At 33.6% G+C, this 23,486-nt stretch overlaps 1 protein-coding gene across 1 annotated transcript in view; it reads left to right on the forward strand.

The window, feature by feature from the left end:
* Positions 1-6,822: 6,822 nt before the first annotated feature.
* The window catches only part of LOC139851891 (uncharacterized), a 28,524-nt gene continuing 11,860 nt past the window's right edge, over positions 6,823-23,486 (forward strand). Inside the window, exon 1 of the mRNA XM_071841092.1 lies at positions 6,823-7,029. Coding sequence (XP_071697193.1) covers positions 6,823-7,029 — 207 coding nt within the window. The remainder of the gene's footprint in view (positions 7,030-23,486) is intronic.

The raw sequence follows: 23,486 nt of genomic DNA on the forward strand, positions 1-23,486 counted from the left end.
TTCGTTATTATTAGGTGAGTCAATGGGATTTGTGCTAGAGGTAGACATCTATCACACAATATCAAACATGTTAAGAGATTAATATATCACATAATATATACATGTTAATAATATATAGTTTCCAACAAAAATGTTAAGCAATCATTTTTAAAGAAAACACGGTCGAAGTCCAGATTCACTAATGCATCCTAACAAACTCGATAAGACACACTAATGCAAATTTTCTGGTTCTCTAAGACCAACGCTAAGATACCAACTGAAATGTCCCGTTCTTATTGATTAAAAACGTTCCATATTAATTGATTTCGTTGCGAGGTTTTGACCTCTATATGAGACGTTTTTCAAAGACTGCATTCATTTTTAAAACAAACCATAACCTTTATTTCATAAATAAAGGTTTAAAAAGCTTTACGTAGATTATCAAATAATGATAATCTAAAATATCCTATTTACACACGACCATTACATAATGGTTTACAATACAAATATGTTACATCGAAATCAGTTTCTTGAATGCAGTTTTTACACAATATCATACAAACATGGAATCCAAATCTTGTCCTTATTTTAGTATGCAACAGCGGAAGCTCTTAGTATTCACTGAGAATAAACATGCTTTAAACGTCAACAAAAATGTTGGTGAGTTATAGGTTTAACCTATATATATCAAATCGTAACAATAGACCACAAGATTTCATATTTCAATACACATCCCATACATAGAGATAAAAATCATTCATATGGTGAACACCTGGTAACCGACATTAACAAGATGCATATATAAGAATATTCCCATCATTCCGGGACACCCTTCGGATATGATATAAATTTTGAAGTACTAAAGCATCCGGTACTTTGGATGGGGTTTGTTAGGCCCAATAGATCTATCTTTAGGATTCGCGTCAATTAGGGTGTCTGTTCCCTAATTCTTAGATTACCAGACTTAATAAAAAGGGGCATATTCGATTTCGATAATTCAACCATAGAATGTAGTTTCACGTACTTGTGTCTATTTTGTAAATCATTTATAAAACCTGCATGTATTCTCATCCCAAAAATATTAGATTTTAAAAGTAGGACTATAACTCACTTTCACAGATTTTTACTTCATCGGGAAGTAAGACTTGGCCACTGGTTGATTCACGAACCTATAACAATATATACATATATATCAAAGTATGTTCAAAATATATTTACAACACTTTTAATATATTTTGATGTTTTAAGTTTATTAAGTCAGCTGTCCTCGTTAGTAACGTACAACTAGTTGTCCACAGTTAGATGTACAGAAATAAATCGATAAATATTATCTTGAATCAATCCACGACCCACTGTATACGTATCTCAGTATTGATCACAACTCAAACTATATATATTTTGGAATCAACCTCAACCCTGTATAGCTAACTCCAACATTCACATATAGAGTGTCTATGGTTGTTCCGAAATATATATAGATGTGTCGACATGATAGGTTGAAACATTGTATACGTGTCTATGGTATCTCAAGATTACATAATATACAATACAAGTTGATTAAGTTATGGTTGGAATAGATTTGTTACCAATTTTCACGTAGCTAAAATGAGAAAAATTATCCAATCTTGTTTTACCCATAACTTCTTCATTTTAAGTCCGTTTTGAGTGAATCAAATTGCTATGGTTTCATATTGAACTATATTTTATGAATCTAAACAGAAAAAGTATAGGTTTATAGTTGGAAAAATAAGTTACAAGTCGTTTTTGTAAAGGTAGTCATTTCAGTCGAAAGAACGACGTCTAGATGACCATTTTAGAAAACATACTTCCACTTTGAGTTTAACCATAATTTTTGGATATAGTTTCATGTTCATAATAAAAATCATTTTCCCAGAATAACAACTTTTAAATCAAAGTTTATCATAGTTTTTAATTAACTAACCCAAAACAGCCCGCGGTGTTACTACGACGGCGTAAATCTGGTTTTACGGTATTTTTCGTGTTTCTAGGTTTTAAATCATTAAGTTAGCATATCATATAGATATAGAACATGTGTGTAGTTGCTTTTAAAAGTCAAGTTAGAAGGATTAACTTTTATTTGTGAACAAGTTTAGAATTAACTAAACTATGTTCTAGTGATTACAAGTTTAAACCTTCGAATAAGATAGCTTTATATGTATGAATCGAATGATGTTATGAACATCATTACTACCTCAAGTTCCTTGGATAAACCTACTGGAAATGAGAAAAATAGATCTAGCTTCAAAGGATCCTTGGATGGCTTGAAAGTTCTTGAAGCAGAATCATGACACGAAAACAATTTCAAGTAAGATTTCCACTCGAAATAAGATTGTTATAGTTATAGAAATTGAATTAAAGTTTAAATATGATGATTACCTTGTATTAGAAAGATAACCTACTGTAATTAACAAAGGTTTCTTGATCTTGGATGATTACTTGGAATGGATTTAGAAAACTTGAAAGTAAACTTGCAATCTTGGAAGTATTCTTGATTTTATGAAACTAGAACTTTTGGAATTTATGAAGAACACTTAGAACTTGAAGATAGAACTTGAGAGTGATCAATTAGATGAAGAAAATTGAAGAATGAAAGTGTTTGTAGGTGTTTTTGGTCGTTGGTGTATGGATTAGATATAAAGGATATGTAATTTTGTTTTCATGTAAATTAGTCATGAATGATTACTCATATTTTTGTAATTTTATGAGATATTTCATGCTAGTTGCCAAATGATGGTTCCCACATGTGTTAGGTGACTCACATGGGCTGCTAAGAGCTGATCATTGGAGTGTATATACTAATAGTACATACATCTAAAAGCTGTGTATTGTACGAGTACGAATACGGGTGCATACGAGTAGAATTGTTGATGAAACTGAACGAGGATGTAATTGTAAGCATTTTTGTTAAGTAGAAGTATTTTGATAAGTGTCTTGAAGTCTTTCAAAAGTGTATGAATACATATTAAAATACTACATGTATATACATTTTAACTGAGTCGTTAAGTCATCGTTAGTCGTTACATGTAAGTGTTGTTTTGAGACCTTTAGGTTAACGATCTTGTTAAATGTTGTTAACCCAAAGTTTATAATATCAAATGAGATTTTAAATTATTATATCATCATGATATTATGATATATTAATATATCTTAATATGATATATACATTTAAATGTCGTTACAACGATAATCGTTACATATATGTCTCGTTTCGAAATCCTTAAGTTAGTAGTCTTGTTTTTACTTATGTAGTTCATTGTTAATACACTTAATGATATATTTAATTATCATATTATCATGTTATATATAATATAACAATGTATTAATAGGCTTTATATATATATATATTTAGTAAGACGTGGTTATAACGATAATCGTTATATGTATCGTTTCGAGTTTCATACGTCAATAGTCTCCTTTTTAAGTATATAACTTATTGTTACTATTTTTAATGAGATACTTGATGATCATTATATCATGCTAAACATATATATTTATTCATTTATGTATCATCATGTTATATACAATTTATAGCGTTCGTGAATCATTGGTCAAACTGGGTAATCAGACGTTTACAAAATTTCCGTTTCAATTAACCAAGTCTTAACAAGTTTGATTGCTTAACATGTTGGAAACATTTAATCATGTAAATATAGTTTTCATTAAACATATAATCATAGAAAGGTTCGGAAAAGTTCGGGTCACTACAGCGTCGGTTAACCCAAACGGCATCACTAAGAACTCATAATGACGATAATGAGTATGAAATGAAATTTTAGGAATGTCAGATTCAACAACACGAACCTGATGATATTCTGAACGGAAATCTATTTTTGAAAAGAATGAAATTCGTTGAAGCTGATCGAATAAGTCATCTATCCTAGGAAGCGGATACTTACTCTTTATTGTTCTTTTATTTAATTCACTATAATTTATACACATTCAACTGTACCATCATTCCTTTTCACGAATAACACTGGTGCATCCCATGGCAAGAGCTTGGATGTATGAATCCGCGGTCCAACAATTCTTAAATTTAGGACATCATTTCGCGAATTTCTGAAGAATTTAATCTATACGGAGCTTTCATCATCAAAATTAATGGACAACGGAGTCCGTCGCAATCACTATAAGCCACTACCCATTTCACCAGTCACAGAAAAGAGATAATCTTCCTATGGTATTTAATGCTGGCCTTATGGTCACTATGACAATTCATGCCTAACACTACATCCGAGCTTGATATAGGCATCACTAAACAAGTCACAGGGAAAAGGCTACCCTCTATGTCAAAATAATTCCAGACACAAACTTTGTGACTGGAAAAATTCTATCGTCACCCACTTCGACACTTAGGGTTCATTTATTACTCTAATGGGCACATTTAATTCAGTGCAAAATGTAGTTGACACAAACGAGCGATTTGCTCCATAGTCAGAACACAACATTACACTAATCTTTAGACACAAATATAGTCCAGGCATCACCATCTGGTCGGAGTACACAATCAACACACTTCCCAACACTAATAATGGAAAAGTTGATATCTTATGATGGTATTCATCATTAACTTCAACTCAACGACAGAATTCACCATCGTCATAAGCACTGGGTGTTTAAATAGTCACATGCAGTCACTTACACTAGACACAGACTACAAGGCACATTCTAAGCACATATCACTAATCACTAGTGCTCACAATTTCCATAGTCACTTATCAGTCAAGGTCCTAAATTATGTCCTTATGTCACTCGATACGATCAAATTCACGTATTTATTGTCAGGTTTAACTTTTTACACAGTTAAATTCCTTCAAATTTTAAAGCAATGACAACAGAATTCCCTTTATTTCACTAAAATCTGTACTTATGTCCTTAAAACACAACTTTAATTCATTAAAATTGTCTAGGCTAGTCGTATTATATGCGAACGATTCATTGTCCAACAGTCATTTCACGGTCCATGTATGATTCAAGTCAACTAAATTTACTTAAACTTCTCAGAATTCCTGTATGATTTACTATAATATACTTCTGTTGGCCAGGCGCGAGTATATTTCACTAAATCATACCCATATTCTGAGTTACTCGTTGAGGAAATTCCTATATGGATTACACCTTATCCTGGTACACAATTTCCTATTAAGCTCTGTTAAAAGGAAAATTATTATTATTATTTTATTTTATAATCACTAGTCTCAATAGTCTTATGCTATTAACCACCACTAATTCTTCACACATGGTTATCTAATTAACTCTTATCTAGTCATCATTGACAACATATCACAGTGGTTTAAATCCAATTACTTAAGTCATGTCACTTGTAAATCACTAACAGTCTTGGCATTATTAATCTAGTTCCCGAAGATTATAACGTTCAAACTAGAAGGTCACACAATCCCCTGTGCTTAGGAATATATCTAGGTATACCATTTCATCTTAATGATATACTAATCGCAACTTCAAACATTGTCTAACAATCCGCTCTCTTTCCAAATCACAACATGATTCGGGTACAAATCCCCATTCAGGTCAAAAGCTTCATTATTTTCTAAAGACACAACACAAGGGGCACCACCCACGCTCACTTCTAACGGTCACAATTAAATTCGTAAGGGTGCAGGAAAAAAAAACAATTCCTTAAGGTATCACTACGAATCTTATACCACCAGTCTAATCTTGCATATTAAAATAACAGGGCTAGTATCACACTTAACGGTTCATTCATGATTCACATACACGCAAATCACATATTATGTCAACAGAACATAGGGTTCAAGTCCATCATCATACACACCTGTGGACTACTATTCAACCCTAATTCCTAAGGGCCACTACGGGTGTCCCGATAAGTCAAGTACAAGTATTTAATATAAGCCCTACATAGTCCTAGCGAATCATGCATATCACTATATTTAGTCGAATATAACAGTAATGCAGTATCATATGCATATGTAATACAAAACCAATAATTCTCACTAATCATGGTAAGCATATCTAACGCATCACATCTGACCAATCTCACAGAACATGGCAATCACAGTGAGCATGACAGCCCATCAAATGGAGTAAATCCCAATAAGGTCATTAGTAGCTACAGACACAGCTATTGTGACTAAAGCTGTCAAACCACTGGCTACTTCTACCTTATTAGGAAGAAGCAATCATGTCACAACTGTTCTTAGTTGAGCACAATATATATAACAAACATATATAGGCATTTGTTCACAATTAAACGGTACACCTATATATCAAAACGTACCTTGAAAAGTAGGAGAACACTTTCTCTTCTACCCAGAAGATGATGTAGACGATCTCCCAATTGATTCTGCACCTACCCCTGCCCCTAACCCCACCTCAACACTAGATCTTTTCGCATACGGGCATTGCCTCGCTTGATGACCTCCTAACTGACAATTCCAACAAACACCATCTGTATACGAACAAACTTGAGAATCATGCCCAATTACCCCACAACGAAGACACCGTCGTGTCGCTACTGAACATTGTCCAACATGGGGAATTTTACACTGTCTACACCACTTTTTTGATCTCGTTCCTACACTAGATTCACCTTGGAAGGATTGTCCCTTTTTTTATTATTACTATTCTTTTCTTTCTTAGTTGTTACCTTTAGTTTATCTTTCTTCTTTTTCTGGTTGCCACTTTCAAATTTTTCATCATTTTTATCGGTTTCATTTATCACTGGAGTCTGGAAAGAACAAATCGTACCTCTAACCATAGTTCCGTGTCCCAGAGGTAACACACTTAAAAACTGTTGAGTATGAGATGATTCACTTGTCACTGGATTATTTAGAACTGAATATGGATAGGCCATGGAGGGGTGGTTTAGGTAAAGAAATGGGTCTGGAGGTAACTGTGGTACAAATCTTCAAGGTCCAGATGTATAAGGTAGCACTGGAAAACCTGAAGGTGTATTCTGTTTATTGGCTCTCAATGCAACTGGAACTGATGACACTTGCTGTTGTACCATATCAATCATCTTCCCTCGTAACTCCTGAACTTCATCCTGTAATTGCCTAATATACCGATCCTTATCTTGTGATGTAGTTGGATACGATGCTCCGGGTTAATTAGACACACCCACAAAATCATCACACAAGGCTCCAACATCTCTCGGGGTCATAGGGGCTTCTGCGGGGTTTGATTGATCAGCCATACCTGTCTTATCACAACATCTCACAAAAGCTTAGTTGATAATTCGTTAGTACCTATCACTAACCACCGTTATCTAATCATATTGCACTTACATTCACTTGTCCCTTTCCCCCACTTGTATGTTTAACACCCCAGATTTTTTTTTAATTCACAGGGGAAGACTTGTTAATTTACATATCATATATTAGTACCTACTTATATGATTACACAAAATCATGTGTTACTTAAATAATACAAACCATTTGCCCATACTGTTTATTACAAAACATCAGAGTTATTCCCTGTGTCAAACATCTTCATTTGCCTTGCAAAACTCACCAAAAGCTGCTAATCTATACCTGCAGGGCAAAACACTGCGGGGGAATTAGCATAACACTAAGTGAATGGCAATATCTAGGTGGACATCACTACAAGCATCAAGCACGGCTTAAAGGAACTGGTCACTAGATCACTAAAAGCCATAAACAAGAGGACCGGCAACCCATAGCTCATCAAGCTGGAATATACCGATAGTCCACACTACTGAATCACTAGTATAGTCTTCCAGACGTGATGCACTCTTCATTCATACTATACCACTAATCAGTAATGCTTGGACCCAATTCTATTACCCCAAAGAGGTAAACACAATCGACCTCTTACGTCGCACAAAATCCTCGACGTTAGCACTGGGTGCGCACATATTCACATATAGTCACATCACTGGTCAAAGACTCCTACACAGTCTAGTTAATCATGGCACAAATCACTATACTTGTCACTGTATAATCACATCCATAAAGATAATCCCACTCACCTGGAAGCACAAGTACTCAGTTGTCTTATATCACTGAGCCTTCACCTTTCCGTTTATCACCTGAGAATATCAGCTCTCTAGTTAGTACACCTTTTCATCAAATTACTCATTAGAATAATATCACAGCAATACAGTAAATGGGTCAGAATTACACTCTACTCAAACATACAAACACTGTCACTCGCACGGTTGAGGTCTCACTCGTGCACCTGACCAGCTCACTCGTACACTGAAAAAATACACCCACGAGTGACTTTAAAGTCCACTCGCATGATTTAGTAGCTCACACGCACGGTTGGATACCTCACCCGTACGGGTGAGTGTCTCACTCGCACGGTTGAGCAAGAACAGCAGCATAACTGCAATTATAGCTTTTTCCATCCAACATAAATTTGATTTAGTCTTTTAAAACCTTATCATTAGAAGCTACTCCTCAAGACGATTCCAACGATAGTTGATTCATCAAAAACGGAGCTACGATTTGAAAGTTATGACCAAAACAAGTTTCCCCAATTCTGACCAGGGCTCACACGTGTGACTGAGGCCTCACTCGTGCGAGTGAGTCCTCACACGTGCGGTTGACCGTCAAAAGTGTGGTCACTTGTGCGGGTGACCTGTCACTCGTGTGGGAGCAGAAGAACAGCTCCAGCACGCTGGTTTTCGCATTTTTGACCCAAAAACTCGATTTTTGCAAGTTTTGATCAATCCAATGACCCAAGAACACTATATACCACATATATGATCTATTTCTAACCTCAAACAAACATCACAAACACATTAAAGCAAGAATTGATCATTAAAAGCTTACTTTTTCAAAACCCACATAAAACCCAATTGAATTCACCAAAATCTGAGATTTTTACCTTGATTTGATGCTTGAAATCACTACAATCAGATGAACGAAATTACTAGCTTCGAATTACACTTCTTGATTTTAAGGATTTGAGAGCAAATGAGTGTTTAAGGGTTTATGTGTTGGGAAAATAAGGAAGAAATGAACGTACAGGTGTATATGTTAATTTTTTAGGTTTCTTCACTTGAAGGTAAGCTCTTTCGTCTAACACACGGGTATTTACCAGTTATCTGAAACCCAAAATCTTTAATAACTTATTCATTCTAAGTCCAATTTACAAAAGGAAATATGTTCTGTGACCCTTGTCACAAAATGCACATTATCCCATACACAATAATTATAAAACACATAATTATTAAAATCACTATATTAACCCGCAAGGGTAAATGTGTCATTTCTACTAGGCCCAAAGCGAGGCTGTTACATTATCTCAATCGCATATATATTTAATTCATGAACTATCATAAAGTATATAACAACAATAATAAGCATACAAGCATGCATAATCATTTCTACTCGAGCATTAGTCAGGGATACACTATTAATATATAAAAGTTAAGTTATGAGTGCTCACGTATCAATATTGAGATTCAATATTGTAGGAAGGTACGTAGACGCAACAGAGATGATAAACACTAGTTTGACTCATGAGCAAAACCCCCGAACCATACCCATAACCTCCAAAGCTATAACCCATAATTTCCTTAGCTCTATCTCGCTCATAAAACCCGTTTTGGAAACACGCGAGCAGAACCTCGTCGTAGTATTTTATGTAATAATAATAATAATAACAATTCTAATTTCTAATACTACTAATAATAATATTATAATTAATCATAATAATAATAATAATAATAATAATAATAATAATAATAATAATAATAATAATAATATTAATAATAATAATAATAATAATAATAATAATAATAATAATAATAATAATAATAATAATAATAACAATTATAATAATAATAATTATAATAATAATAATTATAATAATAATAATAATAATAATAATAATAATAATAATAATAATAATAATAATAATAATAATAATAATAATAATAATAATAATAATAATAATAATAATAATAATAATAATAATAATAATAATAATAATAATAAATATGTATATAGATAGAGAGTAAAGAGATTGGGAGGAAAACAGATACTGAACTCGGCCAGAAACATTCGAGCTTTATAGGACTTGGTCTCTTTTCTTCTGCCATGCGATTGCATGGGATCACAGGTATAAAGCCATGCTATCGCATGGACACCCTGTCCAGCACTCAATGCGTTTTGATTTCTTCTGCCGACAGTTTATATAATAATATATATATAATATATTTAATATATATAATTATTTATATAATATATAATATTTATAAGTATAGTTAACTTGTAAAATTATTTCCGATGATTCGGACGTTGTCACTCGACTAAAGTCCCGGTTCCGGTTTTTCAAACGAAGTTTCATACGCTAAGAAAACATGCACTTTTCGTTTTGTTACTCGTACCTTTATCAAAATATAGACTTAAGTAAATGAAAAACTATCCCAACCAAAATGTAACTTATTCATTCGAGTGTTTTGGTCATTTACGTTCTTAAATCAAAGTCTCGTTATTTATCAAAGTATGTTTTTAAATCAAAACGTTATATATCAAGGTTTAATAATTTATCATTTTGTAAAATATACATGTACATATATATATTTAGAAATATAAATTTATATATATATATATATATATTATAAATATTTATTGAATAATATAATATTTAGTTTTTCAAATACAAATTATATTTCAAAGTATAATTTAAGATCGTTTACTTAATCGAAAATATTATATCATATAACGTTTACGCTTTAAAACTTAATTTAATATAATTCCTTTATGTGCCAACGTTTATTTTAATTTCCTTAAAATTTCTAAATAATATATCTTAATATCAATCGAATGAAATAACAAGTGTTACTATTGTTTACTTAACTATTTTGAAATCATATTTATTTACTATACATAAACACATCTTAAGTACACGTTTCAAGTTATAGCTAACAATTAATATTCTGACTTACGTTATTTAAACAAAGACATTTTAATAAACAATTTCTATTATATCGAAAAACGTTTTCGCATGTTTGAAAAAAGATCAATCAAGTATTATGAAATTCAATTCTCCACTAACTTTTGTCTAACACTCAATAAGTGACACTTTGTTCTCACATGTAAATTACTTTACCATTTATTCCGAATACCGTTAAAAGAAAAGGTTTCCTAATTCAAAGTGGACCTCTCAACAGAGACCCTTAATCATAACACAATGTATCTGATAAATTAATCATTTGATATTATCTTCTAATTCCGTCGATAAACTTATATTGAAATAAATACGTTCATGTAAAGTATTATACATCTAATACTTTGTTACGTTTTCAATTAACAAATATATATTGTATATACATATCTATATACACATAATTGTTCGTGAATCGTCAGGCATGGTCAAAGGGTATTTGATTACACGAATATAGTTTCAAAATTTTCGAGACTCAATATTACAGACTTTGCTTATCGTGTCGGAAACATATTAAAATTAGGTTTAAATTTGATCGGAAATTTCCGGGTCATCACAGTACCTACCCGTTAAAGAAATTTCGTCCCGAAATTTGATCGAGGTTGTCATGGCTAACTATAAAAATGTTTTCATGATGAATATGAGGTGATAAATCGATTTTTATCATCCTTGAGTAATATAGATTAAACAATTTGATTACGCGAAGAGTATAAGTGAAGCTATCGCAAGAGAGTGAAATGAGTAAATGTGTATTCGTTTTAACCGATGACGTAGCTACGATTGATTTAAAGAAAATCTTCGTAATAAGATTTGGTTCTTCGGCTAAGGAAATCAGGATCTTCTTTGATTAAATGCAATAATCTGTTTCGATTGCTCTGTCGGATATTTCACTATAAATCCACCCCTTTCATTTCCTTATTTCCATATCTCACATCTTCTATTCTTTCTCCTCAATTCATACTTTAAAGCATTCGTTAATATGCTCCATCCAGTTCTGATTCTTGATATACTCCTAACTTTCATATCTGTCATTCTTCTTTTTCATCTGCCGCCGGAAGATTTTATCTTCTTCTATTATTACCTTAGGGTTATAGTGCTCTTAATTCTCCCGTGCCTTTACATTACAATACGTATTGATATGTACGGTTTGTAATTTAGGTGTTGTTGTTGGGCTTTGTATCTTCCTTTTTATATTTCAAAGTCCCTGCTTCTGTATTCTATAATCATTGTCATTAACAGTTTATGCTCTCTTCTATTTGCTGTGATTTATACTCCCCTTTCTATTTCGGAGATTCATTCTTTTGTTTTCGCTTTCCGACTTTAAATCAAGCGAATAATGGTCCAGAATTTGTAGGTATGAAATTCAGAATGAACATAGCTAATGCCCTAAGAAATAAATGGTAATGGCACTATCTTGATTTGTCAAATTACCAGAATATTCAGAAAAGACCGAATCATCAAGAAAATATTTTCTTGATATTTTTAGAGGTTAAATAGAATACAAGAGTCGTGTAACATGGCACATGACGATGGTATGGTCTGTGAATCATCGTGTTCCATTAAAAACTCAGCATGACTTACTGTAATATAATCACGTTGATCAAGTGTCATTATATTATACTAACTCATGCTTCAGTTCCCAACATTACTTCAAAAACATTTATATTTTAAATTCGAATTTTTTTCAGAATTTAGAAACTAACACAGTTTCTTTTCTGTTGTAACGCAGATATTGCGAAGAGATAAATGATTTAAGATAAGAATAGTTGTGAAAATATCTTCAGGAATATTGAAGATATTTATAATGAAAGATACGATGATATCTTAGAATTTCTAATATCGATGGATGATGATGAAGATTTGTCCGTAAAAGTGTAGAGTCAGGAGTAAGGTGTTCACTAACGTTTTCAGCAGACACTGAATCATTTGTATTCTTTGAAGGCAAGTTTAGTCTTTGTGATTTGTCCACAGCCTCCTTTATGATCTGCTCAATCCGTTTTCTAGTTTCCAAACCTTCTCTTTTCTCAGCTTTACCACCATACTATTCTTTATCATCAAACTTTTGACTGTTAAGGTCGTTTACAGATTTTGCTGCTTCGTCAGCATTTTTCCAGATTTTGGAGAACTAGTTCGCAGTTTGGGGTGTTTTTCAGAAACTTCACATTCGAAGTATGTAAGTCTAGGAGATAGATGTTATATGTATACATATAATTATTGAAGTGAAAAACGCCGCGAGATTTGAAATTGATGATTGATGATTTTTGGTAGTTGGTATGGCAATTATTGTTACAGGATGTAGATGAGTACTTGATAAAGTTTCAATGAATAAGTGTCGTGGTTTTTCGGAGAGGCTTAAAGATCAATGAAGTTGTTGATAAGTTTACTGTTAATGTGGCGAGATATGAAAGGTTCCCCGGTAACAATGATGAAGGGGTAATCGTTATAGTAAGGCTTATTCGAATGAACAATTGAAGATGATTTGCTGGAGCTGTGACAAAACTGTCTATTTTGAAAAGAGAAAAGTTATTATAGCTAATAATTTCCAAGGGGTTTGACACAGATACATGTTAAACTATGACTTTAGTTTTGAGGGTTTTTCAGGTACAAGACTGCGGGTAACATGTGGTTGGATCATCATCACGAGTGTCTTCAGGAATTTTGAAGGGTATGAACACAGATTGTAATTGTTAATATACATATGATGTTCTAGGATTTTGAATGATACAATATTTTTTCCTGGGTTCCATGAATAGAAATGATGTTCTAGTACAGTTTTGAAGTCAAAGTATAGTTTTGAAAGATGTAAGAATCTAAGATTGATGATTTCGGTTATATCTCGAATTAAATTCTGAGATATCAAAATCAGAATATGTAATTAGATTTGTATGAGTATGGTTGTTTTGATTTCTATAAAAGAATGTATATTGTTGTGAAAGTTGATGATTTATTGAGTCAGAATCTAAGGATATAACATATTAATTGTGAATTTTATATATCTCTCGGGTATTACCCACCCGTTAAAAAAAATTTCACAAGTAATATTTTGTACCAGAGAATTTTATTACAATCTTTATGAAAATATATGTATATTTTCTTCAGATGTAATACAGATTTGATGAGTTAAGTTCATTTGATCTTAGGCTGGAATTAGAAATGATTAATCTCTAACATTAGAGATTACATAATCTTCACAGAGTGTTTCACTACTGTGATTAATACTTCATTATTTATTCTTATAGATATTTCCTTGGTGAAGGATGTTGATGCTCGTGGAATTCTTGCGAAATTCGCAAGGTACGATTGATGTTTTCTATAAAATTTTGGGTATATCAAAAGTGTAAAAATCAAACATATGATTGAATAATACACTTGGTTTGTTATGGAATGGAATTCATTGAGTTGAAACACAGATTGTAGTTAACGATAGTTAGGTTGTTAACGAAGGATGTACATCATAGCATATTAGTAATATGAATTTAATCGAGTAGTATCTACCCTTTTTCAATTTATACATAATAGCTTAGTACCAAAAAGATTTATTTTGATCTCAAAATATATAAAAATTCCTTTAGAGAGAATGAGTTAATACTTCATAACTCGTTGATACAATATACGCGTTGTTGATTTGTGTCCACAGTAATTTCTTGAACTGGCGGAGCTTGTGATGTTATAGGTGCTGCTAGTGCTGATGATGCTGATAGTACTGACGGTGCTGATGATGCTGACGATATTTTTGGTGCTGGTGATACTGCCGGTAACTGCTGGTGATGCTTGTATAATAAATCTAGCTTGTAAATCGCGCACCATTCTTGTCAGGGTTTCGATTCTTCCCTCTATCATGTCTATCCATTCTACTCATCTAATTTTCGGTTAGAACTAGAAATAGTAATCTCTAAAACTTTTAGAAACTACATATTCTCTGCAGAATATTTCTTCAATGAAGTGATAAATTAATACTTCATTGTTTGTTGTTGTTGGTACTCCTTGGTATCTACGGTGCGTATGATGTTGTTGCTCGAAGTACATATTTTGATGTTGAGGTGTGGGATGCAGATGCCGTTGTTGGTGGTGGTAATGATCCTGTTGATGTTGATGATGGTGGTGCTGTTGATGCCGATGATGCTGCTGGAGCTTGTGGTATTGAGGCTTGCGATGTGGATGTTACTGGCGGTACTGGTGTTGCTGATGGTGCTTGTAATCTTTGCACCATATGTTCCAAAGCCACTACTCGAGTGCGAAGCTTGTTGACTTCTTCTATTATACCGGGATGATCGGTGGTTCGGATGATCGGATAAATAAGGTCTAGAATATGGGATAGTATATAATTATGACGAGATACTCTGGAAATGAGAGAGAAAATGGTGTTTCGAATAGGTTCGCCGGTAAGTGCTTCAAGTTCTTCGCCAAGAGGGGAATGTGGTGGATGGAAGGGATCGCCTTCTTCTTGTCTCCAATGATTAAGTAGATTATGTACCCATCCCCAATTCATCCAGAATAGATGATGGCTAATTGGTTGATCCATTCCGGTCACACTGCTTTCAGAGCTCGAGTGGAAATCCATATCGGAATAGCTGTCGGAATCCGAGGAGTTCGAACTGGTTGAGGGATCCATCTCGTATGATCAGGGAAAGAATTTTTGGTATGAAATAGATTATAGAACTTAGATTTGGTATTCTTCAATACATAATTTACATATGTATATATAATACCAAAATCCCATAAATTACGGACGAATCTTTGAAAGATGTCAGTCAAAGTTCACAGTAACAGATATGCTAAGATAAGAATTCGTCTATACACTATTATGCAATAATTGTAGGAAAACGCGTCTAGACTTAAGAATGATAAGCAGGTAATTTCCTAAGGATGGTAAGTAGATGATTTCCGACTAAAAATGATAAGCAAAACTTTTGACATGCAGACACGGTCGAAGTCCAGACTCACTAATGTATCTTAACGACTATCTGTTAGACACACTAATGCAAGACCTGGTTCACTAAGACCACCGCTCTGATACCACATGAAGCGACCCGTCCAAATCCATAAGGACGAATACGATAACATATGATTACATTGCGAGGTATTGACCTCTATATGATACATTTTACAAACATTGCATTCGTTTTTAAAAGACAAACTTTCATTACATCGAAAATTGACAGGTATGCATACCATTATAATATCCAAACTATAAATGACCTAATCTGTCATTTACTTAATAATAATCTCTAATGAACTTCAACGACTCGAATGCAACGTCTTTGGAAATATGTCATGAATGACTCCAAGTAATATCTTTAAAATGAGTAAGTGCACAACGGAAGATTTCTTTCAAACCTGAGAATAAACATGCTTTCAAGTGTTAACCAAAAGGTTGGTGAGTTCATTAGTTTATCATATTCGATCATTTCCATAATTTTAATAGACCACAAGATTTCATTTTCGTTTCAAGTTGCAGGTCTGTTCACTGCTATAAAAATTCATTCATATGGATTGAACACCTGGTAACCGACATTAACAAGATGCATATAAGAATATCCCCATCATTCCGGGACATCCATTGGACATGATAATAAACCTCGAAGTACTGAAGAATCCGCAACTGTAGTGACCCGAACTTTTCCATGTTTATATATATATTAAATGAAATGGTTATTTACATGATTAAGTGTTTCCAACATGTTAAGCAATCAAACTTGTTAAGACTTGATTAATTGAAATAGGTTTCATATAGACAATTGACCACCCAAGTTGACCGGTGATTCACGAACGTTAAAACTTGTAAAAACTATACGATGATATATATATGGTTATATATATAGTTAACATGATTTTATTATAAGTATGTATCTCATTAGGTATTTTAACAATGAGTTATATACATAAAAATGAGACTATTAATTTAAGAAACTCGAAAACGATATATATAACGATTATCATTATAACAACGTCTTACTAGGTACATATGAATCATATTAAGATATTGATACACTTGGTTAATTATGTTAAATGTTAAGTAAATATATTATTAAGTGTATTAACAATGAAATACATATGTAAAAATAAGACTACTAACTTAATGATTTCGAAACGAGACATATATGTAACGATTATCGTTGTAACGACATTTAACTGTATATACATCATACTAAGATATATTATATATCATAATATCATGATAATATAACAATTTAACATCTCATTTGTTATAATAAACAATGGGTTAACAACATTCAACAAGATCGTTAACCTAAAGGTTTCAAAACAACATTTACATGTAACGACTAACGATGACTTAACGACTCAGTTAAAATGTATATACATGTAGTGTTTTAATATGTATTTATACACTTTTGAAAGACTTTAATACACTTATCAAAATACTTCTACTTAACAAAAATGCTTACAATTACATCCTCGTTCAGTTTCATCAACAATTCTACTCGTATACACCCGTATTCGTACTCGTACAATACACAGCTTTTAGATGTATGTACTATTGGTATATACACTCCAATGATCAGCTCTTAGCAGCCCATGTGAGTCACCTAACACATGTGGGAACCATCATTTGGCAACTAGCATGAAATATCTCATAAAATTACAAAAATATGAGTAATCATTCATGACTTATTTACATGAAAACAAAATTACATATCCTTTATATCTAATCCATACACCAACGACCAAAAACACCTACAAATAATTTCATTCTTCAATTTTCTTCATCTAATTAATCTCACTCAAGTTCTATCTTCAAGTTCTAAGTGTTCTTCATAAATTCTACAAGTTCTAGTTACATAAAATCAAGAATACTTTCAAGTTTGCTAGCTCACTTCCAATCTTATAAGGTGATCATCCAACCTCAAGAAATCTTTGTTTCTTACAGTAGGTTATCATTCTAATACAAGGTAATAATCATATTCAAACTTTGGTTCAATTTCTATAACTATAACAATCTTATTTCAAGTGATGATCTTACTTGAACTTGTGTTCGTGTCATGATTCTGCTTCAAGAACTTCGAGCCATCCAAGGATCCAATGAAGCTAGATCCATTTTTCTCTTTTCCAGTAGGTTTATCCAAGGAACTTAAGGTAGTAATGATGTTCATAACATCATTCGATTCATACATATAAAGCTATCTTATTCGAAGGTTTAAACTTGTAATCACTAGAACATAGTTTAGTTAATTCTAAACTTGTTCGCAAATAAAAGTTAATCCTTCTAACTTGACTTTTAAAATAAACTAAACACATGTTCTATATCTATATGATATGCTAACTTAATGATTTAAAACCTGGAAACACGAAAAACACCGTAAAACCGGATTTACGCCGTCGTAGTAACACCGCGGGCTGTTTTGGGTTAGTTAATTAAAAACTATGATAAACTTTGATTTAAAAGTTGTTATTCTGAGAAAATGATTTTTATTATGAACATGAAACTATATCCAAAAATTATGGTTAAACTCAAAGTGGAAGTATGTTTTCTAAAATGGTCATCTAGACGTCGTTCTTTCGACTGAAATGACTACTTTTACAAAAATGACTTGTAACTTATTTTTCCGACGATAAACCTATACTTTTTATGTTTAGATTCATAAAATAGAGTTCAATATGAAACCATAGCAATTTGATTCACTCAAAACGGATTTAAAATGAAGAAGTTATGGGTAAAACAAGATTGGATAATTTTTCTCATTTTAGCTACGTGAAAATTGGTAACAAATCTATTCCAACCATAACTTAATCAACTTGTATTGTATATTATGTAATCTTGAGATACCATAGACACGTATACAATGTTTCGACCTATCATGTCGATACATCTATATATATTTCGGAACAACCATAGACACTCTATATGTGAATGTTGGAGTTAGCTATACAGGGTTGAGGTTGATTCCAAAATATATATAGTTTGAGTTGTGATCAATACTGAGATACGTATAAACTGGGTCGTGGATTGATTCAAGATAATATTTATCGATTTATTTCTGTACATCTAACTGTGGACAACTAGTTGTAGGTTACTAACGAGGACAGCTGACTTAATAAACTTAAAACATCAAAATATATTAAAAGTGTTGTAAATATATTTTGAACATACTTTGATATATATGTATATATTGTTATAGGTTCGTGAATCAACCAGTGGCCAAGTCTTACTTCCCGACGAAGTAAAAATCTGTGAAAGTGAGTTATAGTCCCACTTTTAAAATCTAATATTTTTAGGATGAGAATACATGCAGGTTTTATAAATGATTTACAAAATAGACACAAGTACGTGAAACTACATTCTATGGTTGAATTATCGAAATCGAATATGCCCCTTTTTATTAAGTCTGGTAATCTAATAATTAGGGAACAGACACCCTAATTGACGCGAATCCTAAAGATAGATCTATTGGGCCTAACAAACCCCATCCAAAGTACCGGATGCTCTAGTACTTCGAAATTTATATCATATCCGAAGGGTGTCCCGGAATGATGGGGATATTCTTATATATGCATCTTGTTAATGTCAGTTACCAGGTGTTCACCATATGAATGATTTTTATCTCTATGTATGGGATGTGTATTGAAATATGAAATCTTGTGGTCTATTATTATGATTTGATATATATAGGTTAAACCTATAACTCACCAACATTTTGTTGACGTTTTAAGCATGTTTATTCTCAGGTGATTATTAAGAGCTTCTGCTGTCGCATACTTAAATAAGGACGAGATTTGGAGTCCATGCTTGTATGATATTGTGTAAAAACTGCATTCAAGAAACTTATTTTGTTGTAACATATTTGTATTGTAAACTATTATGTAATGGTCGTGTGTAAACAGGATATTTTAGATTATCATTATTTGATAATCTAAGTAAAGCTTTTTACCTTTATCTATGAAATAAAGGTTATGGTTTGTTTTAAAAATGAATGCAGTCTTTGAAAAACGTCTCATATAGAGGTCAAAACCTCGCAACGAAATCAATTAATATGGAACGTTTTTAATCAATAAGAACGGGACATTTCAGTTGGTATCCGAGCGTTGGTCTTAGAGAACCAGAATTTTGCATTAGTGTGTCTTATCGAGTTTGTTAGGATGCATTAGTGAGTCTGGACTTCGATCGTGTTTACTTCAAAAATGATTGCTTAACAAATTTTGTTGGAAACTATATATTTTTAACATGTGAATATTATGTGATATATTAATCTCTTAACGCGTTTGATATTATGTGATAGATGTCTACCTCTAGAACAAGTCCCGTTGACTCACCTAATAATAATGAAGAGTCAAATGTAAATTGGAATGATTCGTGGACTGATTCACAAGTTCTCGAAGAGGAACCGGAAGAAGAGTCGGAACCGGAAGAAGAATCGGAACCGGAAGAAGAATTGGAACTGGATGAAGAAATAGAACCGGTGGGGGAATAATAAAACGGTTAAGTAAAAGAAAATCCTCAACCAACCGACCAAGGTTAATTATGGTCAATGGTGTTTCCGCCAAGGAAGCAAAATATTGGGAGGATTACCAATTCTCCGATGAATCGGATTCCGACGAGAATTCCGATGATGTTATAGAAATTACCCCAACTGAATTTAAAAAGGCAAAAGAAAATAATAAGGGAAAGGGCATAAAAATAGAGAAATCTAATTCCAACCCCGATGAACTTTATATGTATCGTCAACCCCCGAAGTCTTTAAGTTGTAACAATGACCCGGGAACCTCTAAACCACCAGGTTTTTCTAAACCAATGTGGAAAACGACGGCTCGTATTAGGAGAACATCATATATCCCTAGAAACTTGGCAAAACGAACCAAAACCGAAGAAGAAGAAACAAGCGAGTCGGAATAAGATAGTTGTATTAGCTACTAAGTATGAACTTAACGGGTAGGTACTACCCGAATTTAAACTTATAAAACGCTAATCTGAAGAAAAAGCTTTTATAAATGAGTTCATATTATGCTACGAAATACTATTAACTACTCTTAATATTCTGTATGATTAACTTGTTCCATTTGACTATTTTGAAGGAAATGGCACCGACTACTCGACACACTGTGAATATGAATGAAGAGGAATTCCGTACTTTTCTAGCTTCAAACATAGCCGCAGTACAGGCTGCGCTACATACCAACAATAACCTTGGATCTAGCAGTACAGGAAATCTTGTAGGATGCACCTACAAGGAATTCACTGCCTGCAAACCTTTGGAATTTGATGGAATCGAAGGACCGATAGGATTGAAACAGTGGACCGAGAAGTTCGAATCGGTGTTTGCCATAAGTAAGTGTACTGAAGAGGACAAAGTGAAGTACGCAACGCATACCTTCACAGGTTCTGCGTTAACATGGTGGAATACCTATCTAGAGCAAGTGGGACAAGACGATGCATACGCACTACCGTGGTCAGCATTCAAGCACTTGATGAACGAGAAGTACCGTCCCAGAACCGAGGTCAATAAGCTCAAGACAGAACTTAGAGGGTTACGAACCCAAGGATTTGATATTACCACGTACGAAAGACGATTCACAGAATTGTGCCTATTGTGTCCGGGAGCATTCGAAGATGAGGAAGAGAAGATCGACGCGTTTGTGAAAGGATTACCGGAAAGAATCCAAGAAGATATAAGTTCACATGAGCCCGCCTCCATACAACAGGCATGTAGAATGGCTCACAAACTAGTAAACCAGATTGAAGAAAGAATTAAAGAACAGACTGCTGAAGAGGCCAATGTGAAGCAAGTCAAAAGAAAGTGGGAGGAAAACGGTGATAAGAATCACCAATACAACAACAACAGCAATTACAACAATAATCGCAACAATTATCCCAACAATCGCAACATCAATCGCAACTACAACAAACGGCCCAACAACAACAACAACAACAACAACAACAACAACAACAACAACAACAACAACAACAACTATAATAATCATCCCAACAACAATAATAACCGCAACAACAACAACAATCAGAAGCAGCTATGCCAAAGGTGTGAAAAGTATCACTCGGGGTTCTGCACCAAATTTTGCAACAAGTGTAAAAGAAATGGTCATAGCGCGGTGAAGTGTGAGGTCTACGGACCAGGGGTTAATAGAACGAAAGGAACAAATGGTGTCGGAACGAGTAATGGCAGAGCAAGTAGTGTCGGAGCAAGTTATGCCAATGTAGTTTGTTATAAATGTGAAAAACCGGGCCACATTATTAGAAATTGCCCGAACCAGGAGAACACGAATGGACAAGGCCGCGGAAGAGTTTTCAATATTAATGCGGCAGAGGCACAGGAAGACCCGGAGCTTGTTACGGGTACGTTTCTTATTGACAATAAATCTGCTTACGTTTTATTTGATTCGGGTGCGGATAGAAGCTATATGAGTAGAGATTTTTGTGCTAAATTAAGTTATCCATTGACGCCTTTGGATAGTAAATTTTTACTCGAATTAGCAAATGGTAAATTAATTTCAGCAGATAATATAAGTTGGAATCGAGAAATTAAACTGGTTAGCGAAACATTTAAGATTGATTTGATACCAGTAGAGTTAGGGAGTTTTGATGTGATAATCGGTATGGACTGGTTGAAAGAAGTGAAAGCAGAGATCGTTTGTTACAAAAATGCAATTCGCATTATACGAGAAAAAGGAAAACCCTTAATGGTGTACGGAGAAAAGGGCAACACGAAGCTACATCTTATTAGTAATTTGAAGGCACAAAAACTAATAAGAAAAGGTTGCTATGCTGTTCTAGCACACGTCGAGAAAGTACAAACTGAAGAAAAGAGCATCAATGATGTTCCCGTCGCAAAAGAATTTCCCGATGTATTTCCTAAAGAATTACCGGGATTACCCCCATATCGATCCGTTGAATTTCAAATAGATCTTGTACCAGGAGCTGCACCAATAGCTCGTGCTCCTTACAAACTCGCACCCAGCGAGATGAAAGAACTGCAAAGCCAATTACAAGAACTTTTAGAGCGTGGTTTCATTCGACCAAGCACATCACCGTGGGGAGCTCCTGTTTTGTTTGTCAAGAAGAAAGATGGTACATTCAGGTTGTGTATAGACTACCGAGAGTTGAACAAACTTACCATCAAGAACCGCTACCCACTACCGAGAATCGACGACTTATTTGATCAACTACAAGGCTCGTCTGTTTATTCAAAGATTGACTTACGTTCCGGGTATCATCAAATGCGGGTGAAAGAAGATGATATTCCAAAGACTGCTTTCAGAACACGTTACGGTCATTACGAGTTTATGGTCATGCCGTTTGGTTTAACTAATGCACCAGCTGTGTTCATGGACCTTATGAACCGAGTGTGTGGACCATACCTTGACAAGTTTGTCATTGTTTTCATTGATGACATACTTATTTACTCAAAGAATGACCAAGAACACGGTGAACATTTGAGAAAGGTGTTAGAAGTATTGAGGAAGGAAGAATTGTATGCTAAATTTTTAAAGTGTGCATTTTGGTTGGAAGAAGTTCAATTCCTCGGTCACATAATGAACAAAAAAGGTATTAAGGCGGATCCGGCAAAGATAGAAACTGTTGAAAAGTGGGAAACCCCGAAAACTCCGAAACACAT

This window comes from Rutidosis leptorrhynchoides, chromosome 1, assembly GCF_046630445.1.
Source record: "Rutidosis leptorrhynchoides isolate AG116_Rl617_1_P2 chromosome 1, CSIRO_AGI_Rlap_v1, whole genome shotgun sequence".
In the NCBI taxonomy this organism is placed as follows: Eukaryota; Viridiplantae; Streptophyta; class Magnoliopsida; order Asterales; family Asteraceae; genus Rutidosis; species Rutidosis leptorrhynchoides.